This window comes from Cotesia glomerata, linkage group LG9 (genome assembly GCF_020080835.1).
Source record: "Cotesia glomerata isolate CgM1 linkage group LG9, MPM_Cglom_v2.3, whole genome shotgun sequence".
Lineage (NCBI taxonomy): Eukaryota > Metazoa > Arthropoda > Insecta > Hymenoptera > Braconidae > Cotesia > Cotesia glomerata.
Genome location: NC_058166.1, coordinates 7828145 through 7850190, shown reverse-complemented (window position 1 = coordinate 7850190; position 22046 = coordinate 7828145). Strand labels below are relative to the sequence as shown.

Sequence of the window (22046 nt, the reverse complement as noted above, 5' to 3'; positions counted from 1 at the left end):
CTTTTTTGCAAAATTATAAGAGTTTCAGTTTTGAATTACAGATGCGGGAAGGCGGTTTTTAGTGTAAGTTGTTATTGAATTATATGAGGTTGTTTAAGAGTAAGTATTTCTTTTTTTAAAATTGTAAATTTTTACAAATTATTTAACTATCAAAACATTCCGGACATCTGTAATGCGATTATCAATCATTTCATTATTGATTGTGCGTAACATGTAATTAATAAAATTACAAAACTTTCATTATTTAAAACGTACAGTAATATTTATAAAGTTTTTTTTTTTTTTAGATCAAAAAATTTTTAATTTAAAGAAAAGATACATTAAACTACGCAACACAAATTAACATTAAATCGTTGTATACCTTTAAAGTTTACTTAACAAGAGATCTAGTGGCTTTATAGTTACTTTGTCCATTTTATACTTTTTCAGGCTTTATTGTCGTAGATATTTAACATTTTGGCTATTAATTTGTCTATTTATTATTAATAGTATATTATTATGATACTAGTGATATATCAGAGGCAGTTTTTTGAGGTAAAAATGAAACTTTTAATAAATTTTTTCTCTATTACCTTTTTCCAACATTACATCAGGCGTTTTTAAATAAACGCGCTGCATTTAAACTCTTATAAAGTATATAACTTTGCATACTAAACAGATAATTGATACTTTTATCAAATTACTTTCTAGTTTATCTCGATAGTTTTTAAATATTATTGTTTATTTACGTTAATAAGTTATTTAAAATATCATCTTTGATTTACTAACATTGCAATTAAATAAATACTGCCACACTCATCTACTGGCAAAAAAAAAACATGGATATTTTTCCATCATAAAAAAAAACAATCCGCTTTGTGAAACTTAATTACTAAGTTAATTAAGATGAGTAAGGCACATATGTGTACACTTAATTGTACATTGATATTAAATTTCACACTTTAAAATTATCCATAAACAATTACTATAATCATTATTATTATTTTTATTGTTACTGATTTGTAGTTTTAAAACTAAGTCAATAACTGTCAAATAGTTAAAAATTCTTTTTTAATTATTTCTTAAGTTTAAAATGTGAAATTTACCGATTTATGAAATACCACAATTAATTATCATCATTTTTGGGCAATAATACCTTCCCAAATATCTTCACGTTGTTTGGCAGCCAATCTGCGCCGCTCTGAAAAATAAATAGTTTATTTTTATATTTTTATAAAAATAAATTGCGAATGTAAAAAAATACGAGTTGTATTATAATACATCAATATATTGATATAAATGGCAGAGAAATAATTTTCTCAAATAATCCATGGTGTCATTACCCTTAGCTTCACGCAATACAACTTTCTCGTGTTCTCTTTCTTGTCTAGCAGTTGCCAATCTCACACCAAGAGCCCCAGTAACGAGCCGTCTAGCAAGCGCTGCACATGTTTCAGGTCTACTTCTGTAAGGTTGTAAAAATTCAGCGCTCCTTTTGGCTTTTGTTTTGCTCAAAGCCGTTGCTTCACTCAGAGGACGTGTTTTAACAAAAGCATGATCTGATGCCAATACTTCAGCAGCTGAAATTTAATTATTCCAAATTAAAACTTATTTCGAAAAAAAATCTTTAAAAAAATGGTAAAATTTCATAAATGGTGTTTCATAAAAAACAAAAAATAAAATTAAATAATCTACATTAGATAGTAAAGTGACACGTGTAGGAGTGTTGCATAATTTAAGCTTGTTAGTAAGTAGAAAGCGACTCAAACAAAATTGGCCTACTTTCAGCCTTGACCCACAGTAATCTATTAAGTAATAAATTATTCACAGAAAATGGTGAGATATAACTCAAATATTACCTCCCCGTGAAAAAATTTTCTGATCAGACTATATCAGGCCTGATATAAATCGTCCATATCAGGCCTGATATGGAAATTGGCCATATCAGACTATATATGCCTTGATATAAGTATATCAGACTATGTACCCGCCTCGGTAAAAAAATTATATATCATTATATTACATAATTATAAATGAAAAATGGCCCTATATAATTATGTATAATTAGGTATAATTATATATAATTATATATAATTATTTCCATAGGAAAAAAAAATCGGCGCGAGTGGGAATCGAACCGGGGACCTACCGCTCGAACGACTAATTCACTACCCGTTTACCTAAGAGACTTACTTGGAGAACAGAGTTTATTATAACTACAAGTAATGCGAATCGTATACATGATCGATTCGTAGTGAACAAAATTTTTTATCTAATTTATTAATTATTAACTGTCAATATTTATATATAATAATGGTATCTACAGTAGCGCTCAAAAGTATTTTGACAACATAAAATTTTTTAATATTTTTTTAAAATAAAAGCCTATCGGAAAATGTATTGAGTATAATGTAGAGTAGTGTAATTGCGACTATTTAAGCGTATCAAATTACAACTTGTTTGTTTACACACCGCGCCACCGAACGTACTTGACTTACCGTGAGCTCAAAAGTATTTTGACACACATTTGACTTGAAAAACTCTCGCAGATTACTTGTTCCTTAGTTTTTATTATTACATATATTTACTTGTTGTGGTTACTTCAATATGCCTAAGTGCAAGGAATATTCTAGTGATTTTAAAAAAGCCGTTATTAATGCATTAAAACAAGGAATGAAACAAACAGAAGTTGCTCGTTTCTTTAAAGTGTCTCGACAGTTAGTTAGCTTATGGAATAAAGTCTATAACAAACGAAAAACTGTCGAAAGTAAGCCTCGAACAGGCCGCCCAAGAAAAACTTCTTCTTACATCGATCATATTATAAAAAAGTTATCAGCAAATGATATACGGATGTCCGCTGTAATGATAAAAAATGAATTAAAAGAAAAATATAACGTAGATATTCATGTTTCTACTGTTAAACGACGCCTAAAGGTCCTAGGGTTACATGGCCGAAGACCGGCTAAAAAACCTTTAATATCGAAAAAAAACAGGAAGTATCGTCTTGAGTTCGCGAAACGGCATATATCGTGGTCAAGTTTAGAGTGGTCTAAAGTTTTATGGAGTGGCGAAAGTAAATTTAATTTAATGTCATCTGATGGTATCAAGTACATTCGGCGTCCAGTAAACAAAAAATACGATTATCGGTATCAAATACCCACAGTTAAACATAGAGGTGGTAGTGCGATGGTTTGGGGATGTTTTTCACGGTCTGGAGTTGGACCATTAGTTCGAATAGAAGGAAAAATGGATCGGTTCATGTATGCAAATATATTAAAGTCTCAGATGTTACCATATGCTAAACATCACATGCCAGCTAAGTGGTATTTTCAACAAGACAATGATCCCAAACACAGATCAAAGCATATTAGTGACTTATTAAATCGTGAAAAAGTTAAAGTTCTTGAGTGGCCAAGTCAAAGTCCCGACTTGAATCCGATAGAAAATCTCTGGGAAGAATTGAAACGTAGTGTAAAAACCCAAAATTATTCAAACAAAAACGCTTTGTTTGAAACTCTAAAAAATGAGTGGGATCAAATTCCAATAAGTGGATTACAAAAATTAATCGACTCAATGCCGGAGCGATGCAAGGCTGTCATAAAGGCCAAGGGATATGCTACTAAATACTAATATATTTATTGCTGTAAATTATAATTATGCGTTAAATTAGTTTTTTTTCAAAAATGTCAAAATACTTTTGAGCCACCATTTTCCTAATATTTTAAAAATTAAACTTTCTTTTATTACGAATAAGAACCTCTTTGACACTATTCTGTAGTTTATTCAAAAGGTGTTAAAAAAATAAATAAATGATTATTGTGTTTCATATTTATTTTTAATTAAACCATTAAATATATTTGTCAAAATACTTTTGAGCGCTACTGTATATGTAGATTTATAAAATTATCTATGTATACATGAAATCGCAAAAATGATTCGACGATATATTGTTCAGGTACTTTGTTGCTTTAAAATTTATAATTTCTTTGAAATTAAAAAAATAATCGAGGTAAAATGAGAATTGAAAGCTTAAATTTTAATGGAATTATTTGTTTAGTATATGGAACTATATATTGCTGGAGGGCCTGGCTAACAATTTTTGAACTTGACAAAACTAATAATTTTTGTGAAATTAAATTTTTTTTTAATTCCTATTATTTCATCCGAAAAATACTATATATTAAAAGATTGTTAATCATTGGAGTAACAGACTCTTAGATAGAAAAAGAGAATGTTTTATGGTAATCACAAAATACTCAATGGAGTAAAAAAAATTATATAGAATTCTATATGATTCATATATAATTTTATATGAATTATATACACATCTATATAATTATGAATGAATTACATATGCTTCTATATAATTAGATATGAATCATATATAATGATAAATAGTTTTATTCGGGTATGCCTTTATATGAGTACATAAGACTGCTTATGTGCTGGTAAGGGTATGAGTATATCAGACCATATGAATCCATATCAAGTTATATCAACCCTGATCAGGGATTTTTTTTTCAAGTTTATCAAAGTATATATAACTTTATAAGGTTATATCAGGGCATATCAGGATCTATTAAAAAATAATGTAAAATTAGATATGAGCATATCAAGCTATATCAAGTCTGATATAGACATATCAAATTGATAAGGCTTGATCAGGCCTGATATGGCCAATTTTCATATCAGGCCATATCAGGACATATCAAAAATTAAATATGGACATATCAGATCATATCAGGCCAGATATGAACATATCAAAAAATTTTATATGGCCTTATCAGCTCATATCAAGCCTGATCAGAATATTTTTTCACGGGTCAGTATCAAAAAAAATTTTTTACACTAAAATTTCTTAATCCTTCATTTAATGATTTTACGAGGTAATGAGAACTAGCGAATCTTATAACTTATAACTAAAACAAAATGATGAAAGCGATCATTTATTTACCTACGAGAGGACTACTAAATACACCCAGACAATGAGTGTCATCGACCCACTTGAGTTCAAAACCACCGTTCTTGAAAGGACTGAACACGGTTGCAAGATCACTTGTCTTGAAGTCTGATGGAAAGTTGTAAATTTCTACAACATGCCCAAATTCGTCGTTAGATACCTCGACAGGTCTACTAAATGCTTTGTAGTCGTTTTTTGGTTGCTCTATCGTCACTTCTCCCACGGCTTCCGTCAACTATTTACAGAATAAAGGAAAAACATTATTATTTATTCAAACAAGCAATTAAATAACACATTAATGAGTAAATGTTTATAATTTATAATTTACCTCCTCAATTAATGTGGGATCCAAGCACTCGCCATTGTCATCAAAGAGACTGTCCCAATCGCATTCATCGCGGTTTATTTTAACTGGCGGTGACGGAGGTGACGCAGGTTTGCTCTTAGTCCTGGCAACTTTCTTCGGTTTTTTTTCCGGTAGTCTCAACGGCGAGACGTTTGTCGTCGATGATAAGCCATCATTTTCCTGATCAACTTCCTCCTTCTTACTAACAATTGCACTCTCGGTATTATTACCTGTTGATATTATTAAAACATCCGATACTAAGTTTCTCGGCTTAATAATATTACTACATTTCTGCTTGTCTAAGCCATCTTCAACGTTTAATTTATCCTCACACATTTCTGTGTCTTCAATACACTTCTCAGAGTTAAAATGCCCTTCTAAGTTTGAACTATCTAGTGACTCTGACTCAACTTCTACTTCTACGTTTTCTTCTTCTATTTTTACTTCCGAGTTAACATCCAAGTCAGCGACTTCTTTGGCCGTGAGAGTTTCCGCATTCGCTGAATTTTTAATCTCAACGGAATTGATTTGACTGGAATTTTCCTCTGTGGGTTCAGATGAAAGAGATTTCGCAGATTTAGATCTTCGAGTGTTTTTCGTCGATGGATTTTCATTTTGTGAATCATCGACACTTCGACGCTGTTTTGGGACATATACTGCTCGATCTGGTCGTCTTTGTTTCGTTCTAAATTCATATTTTTCATCAGTAAATAAATTGTCTAATTCATAATACTAATAGTTGTTAATAAATATAAATAAATAAATAAATTTACTTTGTTTGTGATGATTCTGTAGAGGTAGTTGGAGTTTGTAATCTTCTAGCTGCTGGTGGCCGGTAAATTTCAACAGCTGGGGTTGATTTAACTGAAATTTTTTAAGTTGTCATTAATTATCTATATAAAAGAAAACAATAATAATTTTGTGATGAGCATATCTTTATTTTGAAATTTTTAAGGTTTAATTAGATACCACTGGATAGGTCTTCAATTTTTGCTTTTTAATTTTTTTGTGTATTTTTTTACTAATAGTCCATTTTTTGTGTTAGGTTTTTGAAGCAATTTTTAATAGTTTGTTGATTCTATTAGATTATATAAATGATTGATTATTGATCTTATTATCGTGATAATAATTATAAAATCTATTTAAAAAATACCCAAATTCATTCATTAGATAAAAGTCATTACCTGGTTTTTGTTTAGAATTATCGATAGATGTTAAAGGTCCCTCAACACCCATATTAGATTTCAAAGTTTCAAGCTCACTTTTGTTTCTTGATTGGACACCATCCAACTGAAACTCTCTATCAAAACAATTAATAAATTATAACTAAAAAAAAAAGTGTAATAATAAACAATAAAATAAAATACTTCATTAAGTCTCCCTTGAAATAAACGACAGTCCTCCTCTCGTATCCTTGCCCAATAGAAAAAGTACTAAGTTCTTGAAAATTGTTTTGCACAATCGAGTGAATTAAGAACCTTTTGTAATTATTAACCGGTGGAAAAACAAGTACTCTGCAAATTAAAACAAACGAAACAATTAAATAATGATCAATCAATTACAATTGATTGGTGTCGAAATTAATAAAATTAAAAAATTAAAAGTTGTTAATTTTGAAAGTAAAATTCGCATCAGAACGAGTTCCGTGCCTCTACTCTGTCAGCTTCCATTACGGGGATCGTGTGATTAATTTGTCATAAATATAAAATAAATAAATATTAATAATTATCAGAAAAATAATAACACATTTACTGAGAGGATGTGGTGAACGTAATACAAAACGAGCAGTAGTTGGTATCGAGTGTAGTATAATACTACACACTACAGAATATGCAACTAGATTGTCTACAAAAACCCCACCGTCAAGATCCACAACACGTTATAAACTTTTACATAACTACGTTAACTTTCTCTTTCGTTGGCTTCCTCATACATATATATATATATATATATATATATATATATATATATATATATATATATATATATATATATATATATATATATATATATATATATATAAAACTGTATTAAAAATTGCCGTTTATTTATTTATTACCAAACGATAGGTCAGCTGATAGCACTTGTTATTTACCGTCACTTTTTTTTTTATTAAAAAAAGAAAAAAAATACATAATCGATTATGCAAAGACAATAAAATTCATTACTCTAGTTTTTTAATCAACAATTGTCTGAAAAAAAAAATTTGTTACCGATCGTAAAAATTCACGTAACAGAGCGCAAAAATTCCTTAGCGCTGAATTACATATTTAAAATTTTATAATTATTAAGATTAGAATAAAAAGTTTCTTATTAAAAAATACGAGTAAGTTTCCTATAATTGAAATTTATTAATTTGCTAGTTATTTATATAATTGAAAATAACTTGTATGTAACCCGCTCGTTTATTTTCTTTGCGGTGTATTCTTATGTTAACGGTAACTTGTCACTATCGGTACAGATGGATATATATGTATATGTATGTAAAATATATACATGGGCGCAGATACCGTAGATATGGTGAATAAACCAGCCTCTCATTTTATTAGCATAGCAAATGAAATTAAACATTCTCCGAATGTCTATTAAGCTGTAACAGATCGGGTTTATTATGAATACGACCTAATTGCGTAATTGTTTTAGTTATCAAACGCCACGTGAAATAAATAAACAAAAACATTAATCGTTTTATAACTTTCCTTCATAATATTGTCGTAAATCATAAGTCTTTAATAAAAAAGGAAATCTATTAAATTGCATTACTTATTATTATTGATCACTACTTACATGGATATTGATATTTAAATTAATGTCAAAATTTTTTAATATTATTTTTTTCACCTGAATAAATTTGGGTTTTAATATTTATATAATAAATTATGTAGAAATTTTTTACATTTCTTAGACAAATTTTTTTTTTTTCATATAATTAACTATAATTAAAATTTTAACTTTTTTAACATTACTTTGAATCAAAATTGAAATTAGAAATTGATCACACCCAATAGTAAAAAAATGTTTGCAATAAACAATATCTGAAAAATTAAAAAAAAAATATTTACGTTGAAAATCATTCAAAAATATTTTTTTTCCTTCTTCAAATATAAATAATTTTATTTTGATTAGCAAAAATGCTTATAAATATTGTTCATTATTTGGAAGAAAAAAATAAACCTAGGTAACGGTTACTCACCTCTTACGAGTATTATTTTTGGCAAATAATGTTACGTCGTATTCGACCTCTTCTGCAAAGAGACTGTCTTGAAAACTCATCTATCTAATAAGTAACTAATGGAAATGGCGTACTTAAAAAATAGCAATTCAATTGTTATAACTTCTCCAATAATTATTGTTACTAATATATTTATATGATTGCTGTTTTTCTTACAAACGATAGATGCTGTTTTTCTTCACTACAAATAAAATATATTTGGAATCGTATTTTTATCAATAAACGTGGAGGTTAAATCCATTCGGTCTTGTTTACGATATTATATGTACACTTGGTATATACTTGCCATTACTCGTAAATCACATCACACACTGTTAACTGTGAACTGTAACTGTAACTCGTAACGTTTTCATGGTGTGGTCTGTGGTGTATGAAAGGTGACATGTGTGTGTTGAGTAAGACTTATGTATATCAATTTACATGTATATGTATACATAAGGTACACTACGGACATTGAATTTTTACACACGCAAGACGCAACGCTCATTGTTCTATTCAAGAGAATTTAGTAGAGAAAGGAGATGCGCGCGCAGAATTTTTTAAATGCGCGCTACTTTTAAAACTGGTTAGTAGGATCCAAGTTAATTTCTAATGATTTTTTTATAAATTTTTAAAGCACTGCTAAATTTTGTAAGAAATAATTGAAAATTATAATTTTCAACTTAAGATTAAATTTCACTTTTTAATAAAGTAAATCTTAGAATAAGTAAAACTTAAATTACTGTACAAAACATATTTATTTAATATAATAATTTATAGTGACACACAGTGTACAATAAACAAGCTTTTAAAATTTCGTATGCCTCTAATTACGAAATTGCTTATTATTTATTTATAACCCTTTTTTAAATAGTTCTATTTTACCAAACTGTATCAATTTTTTGAATTATTTTTTATCTCAATCTGATATATCTTTAGTTAAAATTAATATATTTTATATTTATATACAATCACACACTTGCTTAACGATATACCCGGTTCTGTTTTTATAATTATTAACTAATTAAAATTAATATATTTTCCTTCAAGCGGTAACGTATCAAAGTTTATTTAGAATCTCATTAACCGAAAAAGTCAAAAAATATTTCAATACGTTTTTGAAAAATATTTCAAATTTCTTTTAGAACATGATTGTTATCTTAAATAAACTTTGATATACATATACACGTGCATAAATATACAAAGTTATAAAAAAAAGTTTTTGACTTAGCTCTGAATTATATCAATATTTTGTTTTATATAGAGCAATCATTTTGTTAAAAATCAATTAAATGTAAGTTCATTGTTTGGCTTAAAAAAAAACTATAAGTCCTTTTTTTTTTTTTTTTTTTTTTTTTTTTTTTTTTTCATATACGGAATCAAAATAAACATGATTGAAGTTCCCAGTAGACAATTAATTAAAAGCATATAGTTTTTCAGTCAAAAATATAAAATAAAATTAATGTACACTTAAATAATAAATTGCTTTTTAAGAATGTTTTGGAAAAACTAAAGCCTTATAAAATAATCATAAAAAATAAAAAGATTATTAATTGAAAGAAGAAAATTATATTAATTTTTTAAAACTATCGTCCCGTATTTAAAATTCCTCAAAATGTTCACACTTATCATTAAAACAATAATCAATAATATGCATATTGAATGAAAAATATAAATAATTAAATAATTAAATTCATGTCGATGCAAACAAAATACTTTGGGTGACTTGCTAACTTTTTTAAATACGCAATCAGTACTTAGATTGCTAATTAATAATAAATGATAAGTTAATGTCAAATAAAAATTGATTGGAAGAATTGTCGAATATCGACGAGTTGTTAAAATTTGAATAACTGTCGGTTCTCATTATCATTATTTCAAAATATAAAGTTTACTTAAATGTCTATTCTTGGTCGGTATTGTAATCGTAATGGTGGGTCCCGAAACCTCCATCGTGTCACGTAGACAAACTTTAATGTGTGGTCTTTACCTAACAATTCATCATTACACAGAATATCAATCTGAAAAAAAAAAAAATTATTAATATACAATAATTTTCAATAATAATGATGTATTCAAGTATTGTTAATTAAAAGTAAGCTTATCAAAATACTAACGTCACGGTATTTTTCCATTCCATTCAACACTTTTTTGGCAATAAATTTCTTTAAATGTGTTATTGTAGCTTGAGCTGAGCATCTTATGAAACGTCGCTTTAGAGTTTTCAGATTAGTGTTAACACACTCCAAACATACGTTGACTTGTTCATCAGCACGATGATAATCAGCTTCAGCATGAGCATCTGCCGACGCTTTTTCATCTTCAACATCACCGGCGTTCGGTAACACGTCTTTTGGACATGGTAATCCACGAGCGCGATAAAATTCACGTTCTCTTTTTATTTCATCTATCAAAAAAAAAAAAAAAAAAAAAAAAAAAAAAAAAAAAAAAAAATTAGTAATTTATAACATTAAGTGTAATTTCATATTTTTAAAATAATAAATTACTTTCTTGAAGATCAGGAACGAGCTTATAAACAATATCTTGCATAGTCCTGTCAAAACTTATATATTGTAACGGATGGGACTGATGAATAACTATTTGGCATGTCGGACATGTATGTTTCTCCTCCAAGTGCTTAACTAAACAACTTTTACAAAATGTATGCAGGCACTCAGTGACCGTTGTTGCGTCAATTAAATAACCACGGCATATTTTACAGGTAATGTGGCTATTGAGAGTTTTTAATTTTATTCTTCTTTCCATGGCACCTGTGAGTACCATTTAATCTCTCACTCTATTACAAATCTGTCAAACACAAAAGCGATTATTAGGTATAATATTAACCAACTTAATCAATAATTTTCATAGATAAATATTAAAGTAAAAATTAAAATCTTGACTATGACTATAGTAATTAAATAATAATACATATGTAATATGTAATAAATAAATAACAACGTATGATTGTTGACACGTTGACACAAACAAATATAACTCTAAATGCTGTAGTTATTTTTTATCTCGCTATTGATAGTAGTTCGGATGAACTTTATGGCAATATGTATTGCGTGAAATTGATTAGTTGTTTTTTATTTGTTAGCTTAAATGATTAACTTTATCGTTTCAAGAAGTAGGTTATTGAATTGATTCTAACCTCAGCAGACTCGAGATCACCAAATCACCAATTTAGTATTCATAGACTTGCTTATACGATAAACTAATAAATATTTGTGTAAAAATTCATTTGGGATTAGCTGTTATTTAAAAATTTTGTACTGGGGTGTTAACTAATAATTTTGAGTGGTTTTGTTCATGAGATTATGGAAAAATAATTATTCTGTTAAAGTTACAAGACTGATGAGATGACAACAGAAATGGATTTTTCGAGTGGCGACATCGGTGATGCGTTTGACGACTTTCTGAATTTACCGACGCTGGATGATGCGAGTGCCAGAATTCTCCAGAATTCTTTTACCCTGCCTTGATAGTCAGCACCTGGGGTGTACGACATTTACCCTGATAGCCACAGTTTCAGACCAACCAAGTTGGTGTCAGATAGTTGCCACCAACTTAGCGACAACTTGCGGTCAACTTCCGAATTTGTAACTGTTGGCGCCAAGTTGGCTACAAGTTTCTGAGAAAAAAGAGACCAATCTACTGCCGCAATATGTCGCCAAATTTCTTGAGAAACTTATCGTCAACTTGGTGTGAAAAAGGGCATATATAAATTTACCGAAATATAAAAATTCCGAAAGAAGTTATCTACCTTATCGACAAAAAATGAGAGTTTTAGACCCACAACTTCCTAAAGTCGAAAGGGCGTATATCTGAAGATACGCCCTTTTGGCGTTAGTGTGTCAAACAATTTTTTTTCGCAGATCTTCACGTATCAAGCAATTATGAAAGGAATGAGAAAAAAAATTTCTTTTATACGCTCTTTTCTCATGGAATCCTATCTAACTACTAAAAAGGTCAGAAAAATATTTGTCTCGGTTCACAAGGATTATTACTACTTATTTTTTCTCCCAGAGATCACTCGAGTAGTAGAATCAAAGGACCCGTTTTTATTTTTAGAGAAACGGGAAACAATCGATTACACGATAAATACAAATTCAACTTTAACTTTATACAACTTTTGGAGAAATGAACTTATCGAAAATTTATAGAATCTTTCTCTTGTAGAGCATTTAATTTTTTACAAAAATATTTTCACACATTTTCTGTATGAGCTTTTACTGGTGAGTTCTAAAATTTGAAGAAAAAAAACTTTTTCCCTATGTTAATCGTATGGAAAATCAAAAAGTCCGATGAGGAGCATTTTAATATTAAAATTAAAAACTCATCGTTTAACAGGCTTATTTTTATATCCAAATGGAACTTTTAAGCTTGTTTCTAAAAGAAATGTTGAAAATTTTTTTTAAATCACTAATATTTAGACATTAATATTTAGACATTAATATTTACACATTAATATTTAGACATTAATATTGCGATAATCGTAATTTTATTTCATTATACTCGGCCTCGAGCCCCTTTACTGTTATCGTCCTCTTTTTAGTGTTTGAGCACATTAATGTGTCATTAACATTGTTAATTTTATCAATGTCTGTCTCCAATAGCAAAAGGAACATTTGACAGTCGAATAAGATGCCGTCATTGTCTTATGTTTTCGTAGAAACAGAGAATAGCGTTGGGTTTTGTCAATGCAAAAAACGCCGAAGCAAGTAAGTTTCAATTGTTTTTTCTCAATGACCGAGGCATCAACAGCACCGTTACAAAAAGTTATTTTAATAATTAATTTTTATCAAAGCTGCTATTAGCATACTTTACGGATTTGTGTTTGTTTGTGATTAATACGTGAAAATTATCCAGTATTCCAAAAATATAACTTGTGTTTTTTTTGAGGATTCTTTCAACCTTTATTTTGGTAAGTACATTTTATACAACCTCTTTTTTATAATGTTATTTTCTCAATGTATTTTAAATGCAATGAACTGAATTTGTTTCTCGTATTTATGTCCGGATGATATTTTTTCTATTAACTATATCAATAAATTAATTATTTCATATTTGGCATAAGACGATTGTTGATATTTTGCGCTGCAATGATATTGTCATGAAAAGCCATTCACTGATAGAAGAATATGTTTATAGTTCAAAATATTTGTTAATATTTAACAAATTATTTACAGACCACTTTTTTGTCCTTAATAAATATTTCTTAGCATTTAAAAAGATTTATTAATATTTAATAAATGAATATTAGATTTATTAAATACAAACAAATCATTTTAAATACTAGCAAATATTTGTTTAATACTAAAAAGTGATATCTACTACATGATTTTTTAACAATTAACAAGTGTTTTTGAATACAAATAAATCCTTCTATCAGTGTACTCACTTACGCTTGTTCACACCTCATTCTCTCATGTAACACCATGAAAATAATGTAATATACGCATTGCATCAATAGAGAATTTTAATTTATATATTCATTCATCGACATCATGTATTAAATCGTGCATGTTAGCTTTTTTCATAAAAATACTATTGTTTAAAAAGATTCAATATGATTTAAAATTATATAAAGTTATTTTATTCTTATATTTCTTAATTTATATTTTGCATTGAGGTAATAATTCTATGTAATTTTTCTTAGTCAAGGTTTTTAAAACAATAATTATCCATTAAAATATACTTTTTAATCAATAGTCACGGTATTGACAACATCGAATGCCTGACTATTCTCGGTAAATAAAAAAATCTATCGACCATAAAAAAAATTTTTTTTAATGATCTTAGAATTATGAATTTTTAATTATCCGTACGATTCTTTATTTACTAAATGATAACTTGCTACACGTAGTCAACATAATTGTACTACTTTAAATCGGTTACTCGGTTTTAGAGAAAAATTATTTCATTGTTGTATTATGCTATGATTCAAAGTAAAATAAGAAACTGTTAAAATTATTAAATATCACGTGATGATAAAGAAAAATAAATAAATGATAATAATATATTATGTTTAATATTGCTAATTTTTATGTCATTCATAAAATTACAACTTATCGATTTTATTTTATCTTATTTCAGGGAATGAGTAGAGCGCGAATTGTCTGACGAACTTTAGTTCGAAATAAGTGCGAAGTTATTCAAATTTTAAAAGCATGAGAATATTTAACTTCTAGACTATGATAAATTGTTATTTCACATACAAGTTTTGCACGTCTAATTTTTGTTCGTTGGTGAAAAATAATTTAAATTTAAGATAAAAATTGTTTTTGTTAGTAAAGAAAAAATTGGTATTAAAAAAACATTTTTTCAGTTTATGAAAAAAATTATTATAAACGTGTAGACGTATTTTTGCAGATTGCTTTTATGCCAAAAAATTTTCAAATTTCAATAATCACGTTTGTTAAACACAATTTAAAAGTTTAAAATCTCACTAATAATTAAAATATCTACACCGTCTGGTCTCAGAGCGTTTTGCACGACTCATGATGCGAAGCATCAGAGAGTGCTTTACGATCGAAAAATTTATTTTGCCTCGATTCCGCAACTATTTAATTAATTACACGATTGATAATGTACGTAGTCTAATTAATTTGCGTACCATAAAAAAAATTGCAAATTGCTAAATTAATATTTAAATACAAAAAAATAAAGTAATATTTAAAATAAAATAAAAAAAAAATATTTTTTCAGAACATTTCTTTTTTTATTTATGTAACGAATAAACATTATGAGTCGTGCACTTTTGGAGTTGCCAAACTTTTTTCAATGTTACAAAACAACGGATTCAGAATGATAGATCTTGTTATATTTTTTTATGTATTGCAGATTTTACAACAATGGCGGAAGTGTTTCAAGTCAACAAGGAGTACTTGACTCACTTGCAACTGCTTGAAGATCTCGATAAGTATGAGGAAACATCGGGGCATGAATTTATGACTTATGAGACCCATACATTTGAGAAAGTTTTCCGAAGAAAGAATAAAAGATTTGATACAGGAGATTTGAGCATGTATGAAGGATTTTATAGATGTACAAGAGGAAAGAAGAAATCGGAGCCAAAAGATAGTAAAAAGTAAGTAAAACTCAAACAGAAAAAAAAGTAATTAAACTCAAGATTAAATTTTTTTGTCCCGAGAAAAATGAAAGGATAACTAAAAAAATTATTTTATTATCGCAACATTTTTTGAGTAAAAAATAGCATATTACGCATCACCGATCGAAGAAATTAGAATATTCCAACCTGCGTGTAAAATTGTCTGTCGAGTCGAAGGCGAGGATTACAAGTATACGGATTGGAATATCCTACTTTATTCGCTGGCTTGTTTATGATTTTTTCATAATATGTATACCTAAAGTTTAAACTTTTGGTGCAGATATGATAAAAAAAAATTAGGAAAACGGTTGACCGTAAATGGAATCCCTGCAACTTCTCGCTCCATACACCTAAACGCTCAACATTTCACGTATTTCGTTTTTTAGCTCTTCGAGCTCAAAATAATAATTTTTGTGTTCTTTCGAGCACTCCAAGCTCAAAGAGATGGCTGTTTTATGCTTTTATGCTCTTTGCGGTGAAAAGTCATCTTTGAGATTTCTGAAATTGTAGCGAACCCAATCGATTGCAATTTTCACGAAATTTAATGGCAATGATACTCTTTGGATCGCTCCCTATCTCGATCCGATCGGTTGAGCCGTTCAAAAGTTATAAGAGGTTTACACAAACACACACACACACACACACACATACTGACAGACAGACTCCATCGCGGGAATAGTCAGGGAAGCTTCCTAGGACCTCAAAATGTCGAGATCTGATGAAAACTCGATTTTCAAAAAACGGGGTAGAAATAATAACTTCACGATTTTCAAAAATTTTTACATTTCTTTACGGGAAGTTACACAAAAATATGTTACTCACGATAAAATATAAAACTTATATATATTTAAACAAATTTTTTTAACCACAGAAAATATTGCGAAGTGGAGCTGACTGTGAGGTATAATGCCACAAAGAAGGCGATGGTAATTAGAAAATGGAATCCAGAACACAATCACGAACCCTCAGAGGTAATATTAATTTGCAACGTAAACTATTTTAAACTAATACTGATCTTGAGATGATAATAATTACCGACAATTATACTAACACAGACACACTGATAAGAAGGTTAGCTAGCCTCAAGGAAGATATTCTTGTGCCTAGAAAGCTAATTTGAAGAAACTAATTTTTTTTTCAATGAAGAATAAATTTTTGTAAATTAAGAAAAAATACTTTTAAAAAATTTTTCTAGGTTCAAGGATTTTTTTTTTGACTGAAGAAAATTATTTTCTTGGTGCATGAATTTTTTTCTTAAGGCATTTGTTAGTCTTATAATCTGATCACGGACTCTGGTAATAATACTAAGTATAAAACTTATAATACTTACCTACATTTAATTTTTTTAGATAAAAAATACCAGAATAAAATGGGTTGAGAAATATGAACGAAAAATAAAGCGACAGGAGATTAACAAAGGAAAAGGAGCAAAGGTAGAAAAAAGAAAAAAAAATTTACGGTGTCTTCAAGAACGGATGACGAATCATTATTTGAAAATTATGAAAAATCTACTTTTGACAAATCCAAACAACACAAGAAAAAAATTACGTTTGTTAGCAGATTGCGGAACTCAAATGGCCATCTACCAGGAGAAACCATAAAACTAAAGTTTCCTTCAGTCGACTCAGACGAAGAAGAAGAATCAGAAGAAGAAGAAGAAGAAGAAAAAGATGAACAACAAAAACAACAAAAACAGCAACAAGAAATAAATAAACAAAAACAAAAACAACAACAACAACAACAACAACAACAACAACAACAACAACAACAACAACAACAACAACAACAACAACAACAACAACAACAACAACAACAACAACAACAACAACAACAACAACAACAACAACAACAACAACAACAACAACAACAACAACAACAACAACAACAACAACAACAACAACAACAACAACAACAACAACAACAACAACAACAACAACAACAACAAACAGAAGAAAAAGAAGAAGAACAACAACAAAAACAAAAACAACAACAAACAGAAAAAGAAGAAGAACAACATCAAAAACAACAACAACAAACAGAAGAAGAACAACAACAACAAAAACAACAAAGAGAAGAAGAAGAAGAACAATTACAACTACAACAACAAAAACAACAAACAGAAGAAGAAGAAGAAGAAGAAGAAGAAGAAGAAGAAGAAGAAGAACAACAACAACAACAACAACAACAACAACAACAACAACAACAACAACAACAACAACAACTACAACAACAACTACAACAACAACTACAACAACAACAACAACAACAACAACAACAACAACAACAACAACAACAACAACAACAACAACAACAACAACAACAACAACAACAACAACAACAACAACAACAACAACAACAACAACAACAACAACAACAACAACAACAACAACAACAACAACAACAACAACAACAACAACAACAACAACAACTACAACAACAACTACAACAACAACTACAACAACAACAACAACAACTACAACAACAACTACAATAACAACAACAACAAACAGAAGAAGAACAACAACAACAACAAAAACAAAAACAACAACAAACAGAAGAAGAACAACAACAACAAAAACAAAAACAAAAACAACAACAAACAGAAGAAGAACAACAACAACAACAACAACAACAACAACAACAAAAACAAAAACAAAAACAACAACAAGAACAACAAAAACAAAAACAACAACAAACAGAAGAAGAAGAAGAACAACAACAAAAACAACAAACAGAAGAAGAAGAAGAAGAAGAAGAACAACTACAACTACAACTACAACAACAACAACAACTACAACAAACACAACAACAAAAAACAGAACAACAGCAGCAGGCAGATGAAATGAAACAACATCAAACCGAACAACAACAACAACAACAAACAGAACTAAAACAAACACAACAACAACAAACAGAACAACACCGACAACAAAAAAAAGAAAAACAAAAAGAAGAACAACAAAAACAAAAAAGGGAACAACAAAAACAAAAAAGAGAACAACAAAAACAAAAAAAATAACATCAAAAACTAAAAAAAGAACAACAAAAACAAAAAAACGAACAACAAAAACAAAAAAACGAACAACTAAAACAAAAAAAAGAACAACAAAAACAAATAAAAGAACAACAAAAACAAATAAAAGAACAACAAAAACAAAAACAAAAACAAAAACAGCAACTGCAACAACAACAGGCAGAACAACAACATCAAAAACGAAAACAACAACAACAGGAACTGGAACAACAACAAGCAGAACAACAACGATGTTTAGAAGAAGAGGCAATTCAGCTTAGAAAAAGAAGAAAAATTGGTGATGAGAGGAACGAAGTTATAATAATCAATGATGAGAAATTCAGCGAATCACCGATATGTTTGGGAGACGTTGTGAGGAAGCTGGTCAAAAAAGAAGAAATGGATAAGTGGGAGAAGGATCAGGGATATATAATAAAAATGAATGATCTAATTGTTATTACTGACGAGTTAGAAGGTTATTTGAAGGAAAATGTGAGCTTGGTGGAAGCGATGATGAAGTATGTAACAACTGATGTACAAAATTTTTTATACGAATTATTAAAACAAAATAGTTAATGAAATTATACTTACTATATTTTAATTGTATTTTTGTTTTTATTGTATTATTTATTTATTTTATTATTTTATTTATTTATTATTATTATTTATTATGCAAGGTAAAAGCCCCAATCATTGACACTATAAGAGACAAATTTATGATTTAATTTTTTTTAAGCAATTAAATATCAATATCGTTGAATTTCGTTTGTGGTAATGTCTGAAGTAATATTTTTACTAATCAATTTCTTTTTTTAAAATGATATTCAGTGATATTTACTAATTAATTTGAAATTATTACATAGCGTATCCGGATACACCAATTATTGACAGGTTAAAAAACTGACTGATGTAATTATTGACATATCGTAGCCCCAATTATTGACACCTATACTGCGCATGCATCGAATCATCTGCTTATTCTTATTTATCGAAATTTATTATTAAATAATCAATATTATTAAAGTTTATTAATAATTATTTCTATAAATGATTAATTACTATTTAAAATATAAAAATGTATTTAAAAATAATTTATTGAATCAGAAGAGTTCAAACTCTTACAGTTAATTTTTTAGGTTAAAGTAAAAAAAAGGCGTCATAGTGCTGTCGACTGGCTGTCAATATGAAATTTAACTTAAAAATTATCAACTACTTATTGACACCCATTATTTAAATATTATAAAGCATACAATTAATTTCGATAATTCAATTTTATAAATTCTTCATATATTGTTAATTAAAAAAAAAAAAAAATATCATATAATTTGATGAAGAAATTAATTTAAACTCGGCATTTAAAAAAAATGCTTTTCTAACCAAAGTTGTTAAGAAAATAGACGCTCGTAAGCTGGTTTCATCAACTGGTGCAAACTTTATTTTTTTTTTAATAATTAATATTTAATGTTTTCTAACTGACACTAATTTTTTTCAATTTTTTGATTAATTAGAATTTAATAAAAATTTATATGATAATTATTCTTATTACAGATCATTAAATATATTTAAAAATAATGTAGGGTGTCAATATCTAGATCCCTGTCAATAATTGAGGCTTTTACCTTAATATTTATTTTTGTTTTTATTTTTATTATTTTTATTGAATTTTATTATTTTATAAATTGAATTAATAATATATTTGTAATATTATATTCCATTTTCAATTTCCAGCTATAAAAATCGATCATTTTTCAGAAATCGGTAAGTTCTTGGTGTTATAACGATTTTTGAAATTTAAATTTTCAACAGATCTCAACGTTTTTAACTCTTAAGTAGCTCTTTTCACTATTTTTTTAGGATTTCACGGTGTGTGTATGTGTACGTGTGTTTTCTCTTACTGTTCGGTTTGAAAAAATCTAAACAATAGTATACATTTGAACTTATAAAAAATATTTATTAAACTAAAATTTAAATTTAATTGGTTCTTAAGAAAGAAAGAGGTAGTAGGAATACTTATGGTAATACATATATTATTTTGTGACTCACTAGAAGAGAAGTCTTTTCCCTTTTTTTTTTTTTTTTGTCATAAGGATTTCAGTTACACTTTATTTGAAAAGAAAACAATTATTTCAAAACCTAAAATTATCTTGGGGAACAAGTAATAAGAAGTGACCCTTATGTGCCTAAAATAGACGAAGCTAAAATTGGCAACTCAAATTAGGAGTAGGTCAAGGGAAAAAAGTGAGTATGGCTCTAAGGGGACTGAAATTTTTTCTGAAATTAATTACGAAGATTTTGAAGCTGCCAATTTTTTTTAAGGCTTTTTTTCGTATCATAAAGTGCGAAGAACCAAAATCTGAACAGTTTGCGAAATAATTTTGAATCAATAAACCGCGAGAAAACGAGCTAGAAATTGAAGACCTTACATTAACAATCTCACAATTCTCGACATAGAAATACTTTCTGAGGACTTAATTTATGTAAAAATGACCTCAAATAATGTATATTCTAGTCGGTCAATCGTACATTCATAAAACTGTCAAAAAAATTGCTTGGCCGAAAGATTTTGCGTACGTAAGTTATAAGCTATTATATGAAAGTTCCCGCGGTGCTTCTACGGTCCACAAATTTGCAACTAATTCGCGAATGGCTGATACACGTTTTTTACCGTCAATTATACATCAATAAAGCCCCCAGAAAAAAAAAACTGCCAAAATATTTTGCGTCCGGAAGTTATACGTTATGAAAGTCCCCGCAGCGCTGCCACGGTTCAGAAATTTGCAATAATTTCGCGACCGGCTAGGATATACATTCGTTCTGGTCATTTTTACATAAATGAAGTCTTCAGAAAGTATTTCTATGTCGATAATTCTGACATTGTTATTATAAAGTCTTGAATTTCTAGCATGTTTTCTCGCGGTTTATTGATTCAAAATAATTTCACAAGCTGTTGAGATTTTCATTTTTCGCTCTTCATAATACAAAAAAACAGCCTTCAAAATATTCCCATCTCGAAAATCTTTTTTTTTTCATTAAAGAGCTGTTTGGAGAACAATTACACGGAACAAAAATTATGCTAAAAATTACCATTTGAGTATTGTAATCTAGGACCTTTCTTTCAATACGTTAAATTTTATCATTTTACATTTTTACATTTACTAGTTATACGCTAGTCGCAAAAATTAAGGGATAAATATAAATTCCAAATTTTTAGGTAGTTTTAATTATTCCTTTGTTTCCTTCGATTTCAAGAAGACAAGCTTATTTTTAGGAATAGAAATAAAATTATATTTTTTTTCCTTTTTTTCTAAGCCCAAGGTAGTCGATGCGCCAGATTCAACTGCAAATAATATTTCATTATTATTATTATTATGTTTTATTTTATAGTTGTTTATATAGTTTTTTTTTAGAAATTTTTAACGG

At 28.3% G+C, this 22046-nt stretch overlaps 3 protein-coding genes across 4 annotated transcripts; 1 reads left to right on the top strand and 2 right to left on the bottom strand.

The window, feature by feature from the left end:
• Positions 1-153: 153 nt before the first annotated feature.
• On the bottom strand, positions 154-8962 carry LOC123271500 (coiled-coil domain-containing protein R3HCC1L). Of its 2 annotated transcripts, none has more exons than XM_044737848.1 (8): positions 8479-8962; positions 6653-6799; positions 6470-6585; positions 6059-6149; positions 5268-5970; positions 4934-5174; positions 1323-1559; positions 154-1180 (listed from the first exon to the last, which is right to left on the bottom strand). In XM_044737848.1, the coding sequence occupies exons 1-8, from the start codon at positions 8556-8558 to the stop codon at positions 1116-1118; spliced, it is 1680 nt and encodes a 559-aa protein (XP_044593783.1). In that variant the 5' UTR covers positions 8559-8962; the 3' UTR covers positions 154-1115. The 2 variants fall into 2 exon arrangements, with proteins under 2 accessions (XP_044593783.1, XP_044593784.1); XM_044737849.1 differs by lacking the exon at positions 8479-8962 and adding an exon at positions 7038-7148.
• A 1105-nt stretch (positions 8963-10067) lies between these two features.
• On the bottom strand, positions 10068-11873 carry LOC123271625 (polycomb group RING finger protein 3). The gene is made up of 4 exons (XM_044738021.1): positions 11654-11873; positions 11004-11304; positions 10614-10903; positions 10068-10517 (listed from the first exon to the last, which is right to left on the bottom strand). Exons 2-4 carry the CDS (start codon positions 11278-11280, stop codon positions 10392-10394), a joined length of 693 nt encoding a protein of 230 aa, XP_044593956.1. The 5' UTR covers positions 11281-11304; positions 11654-11873; the 3' UTR covers positions 10068-10391.
• Positions 11874-15356: 3483 nt separating this feature from the next.
• Positions 15357-18459, top strand: LOC123272206 (GATA zinc finger domain-containing protein 14-like). Its single transcript, XM_044738907.1, has 4 exons — positions 15357-15592; positions 16485-16584; positions 16963-17046; positions 17344-18459. Exons 1-4 carry the CDS (start codon positions 15357-15359, stop codon positions 18457-18459), a joined length of 1536 nt encoding a protein of 511 aa, XP_044594842.1.
• The last annotated feature ends 3587 nt before the right edge of the window (positions 18460-22046 follow it).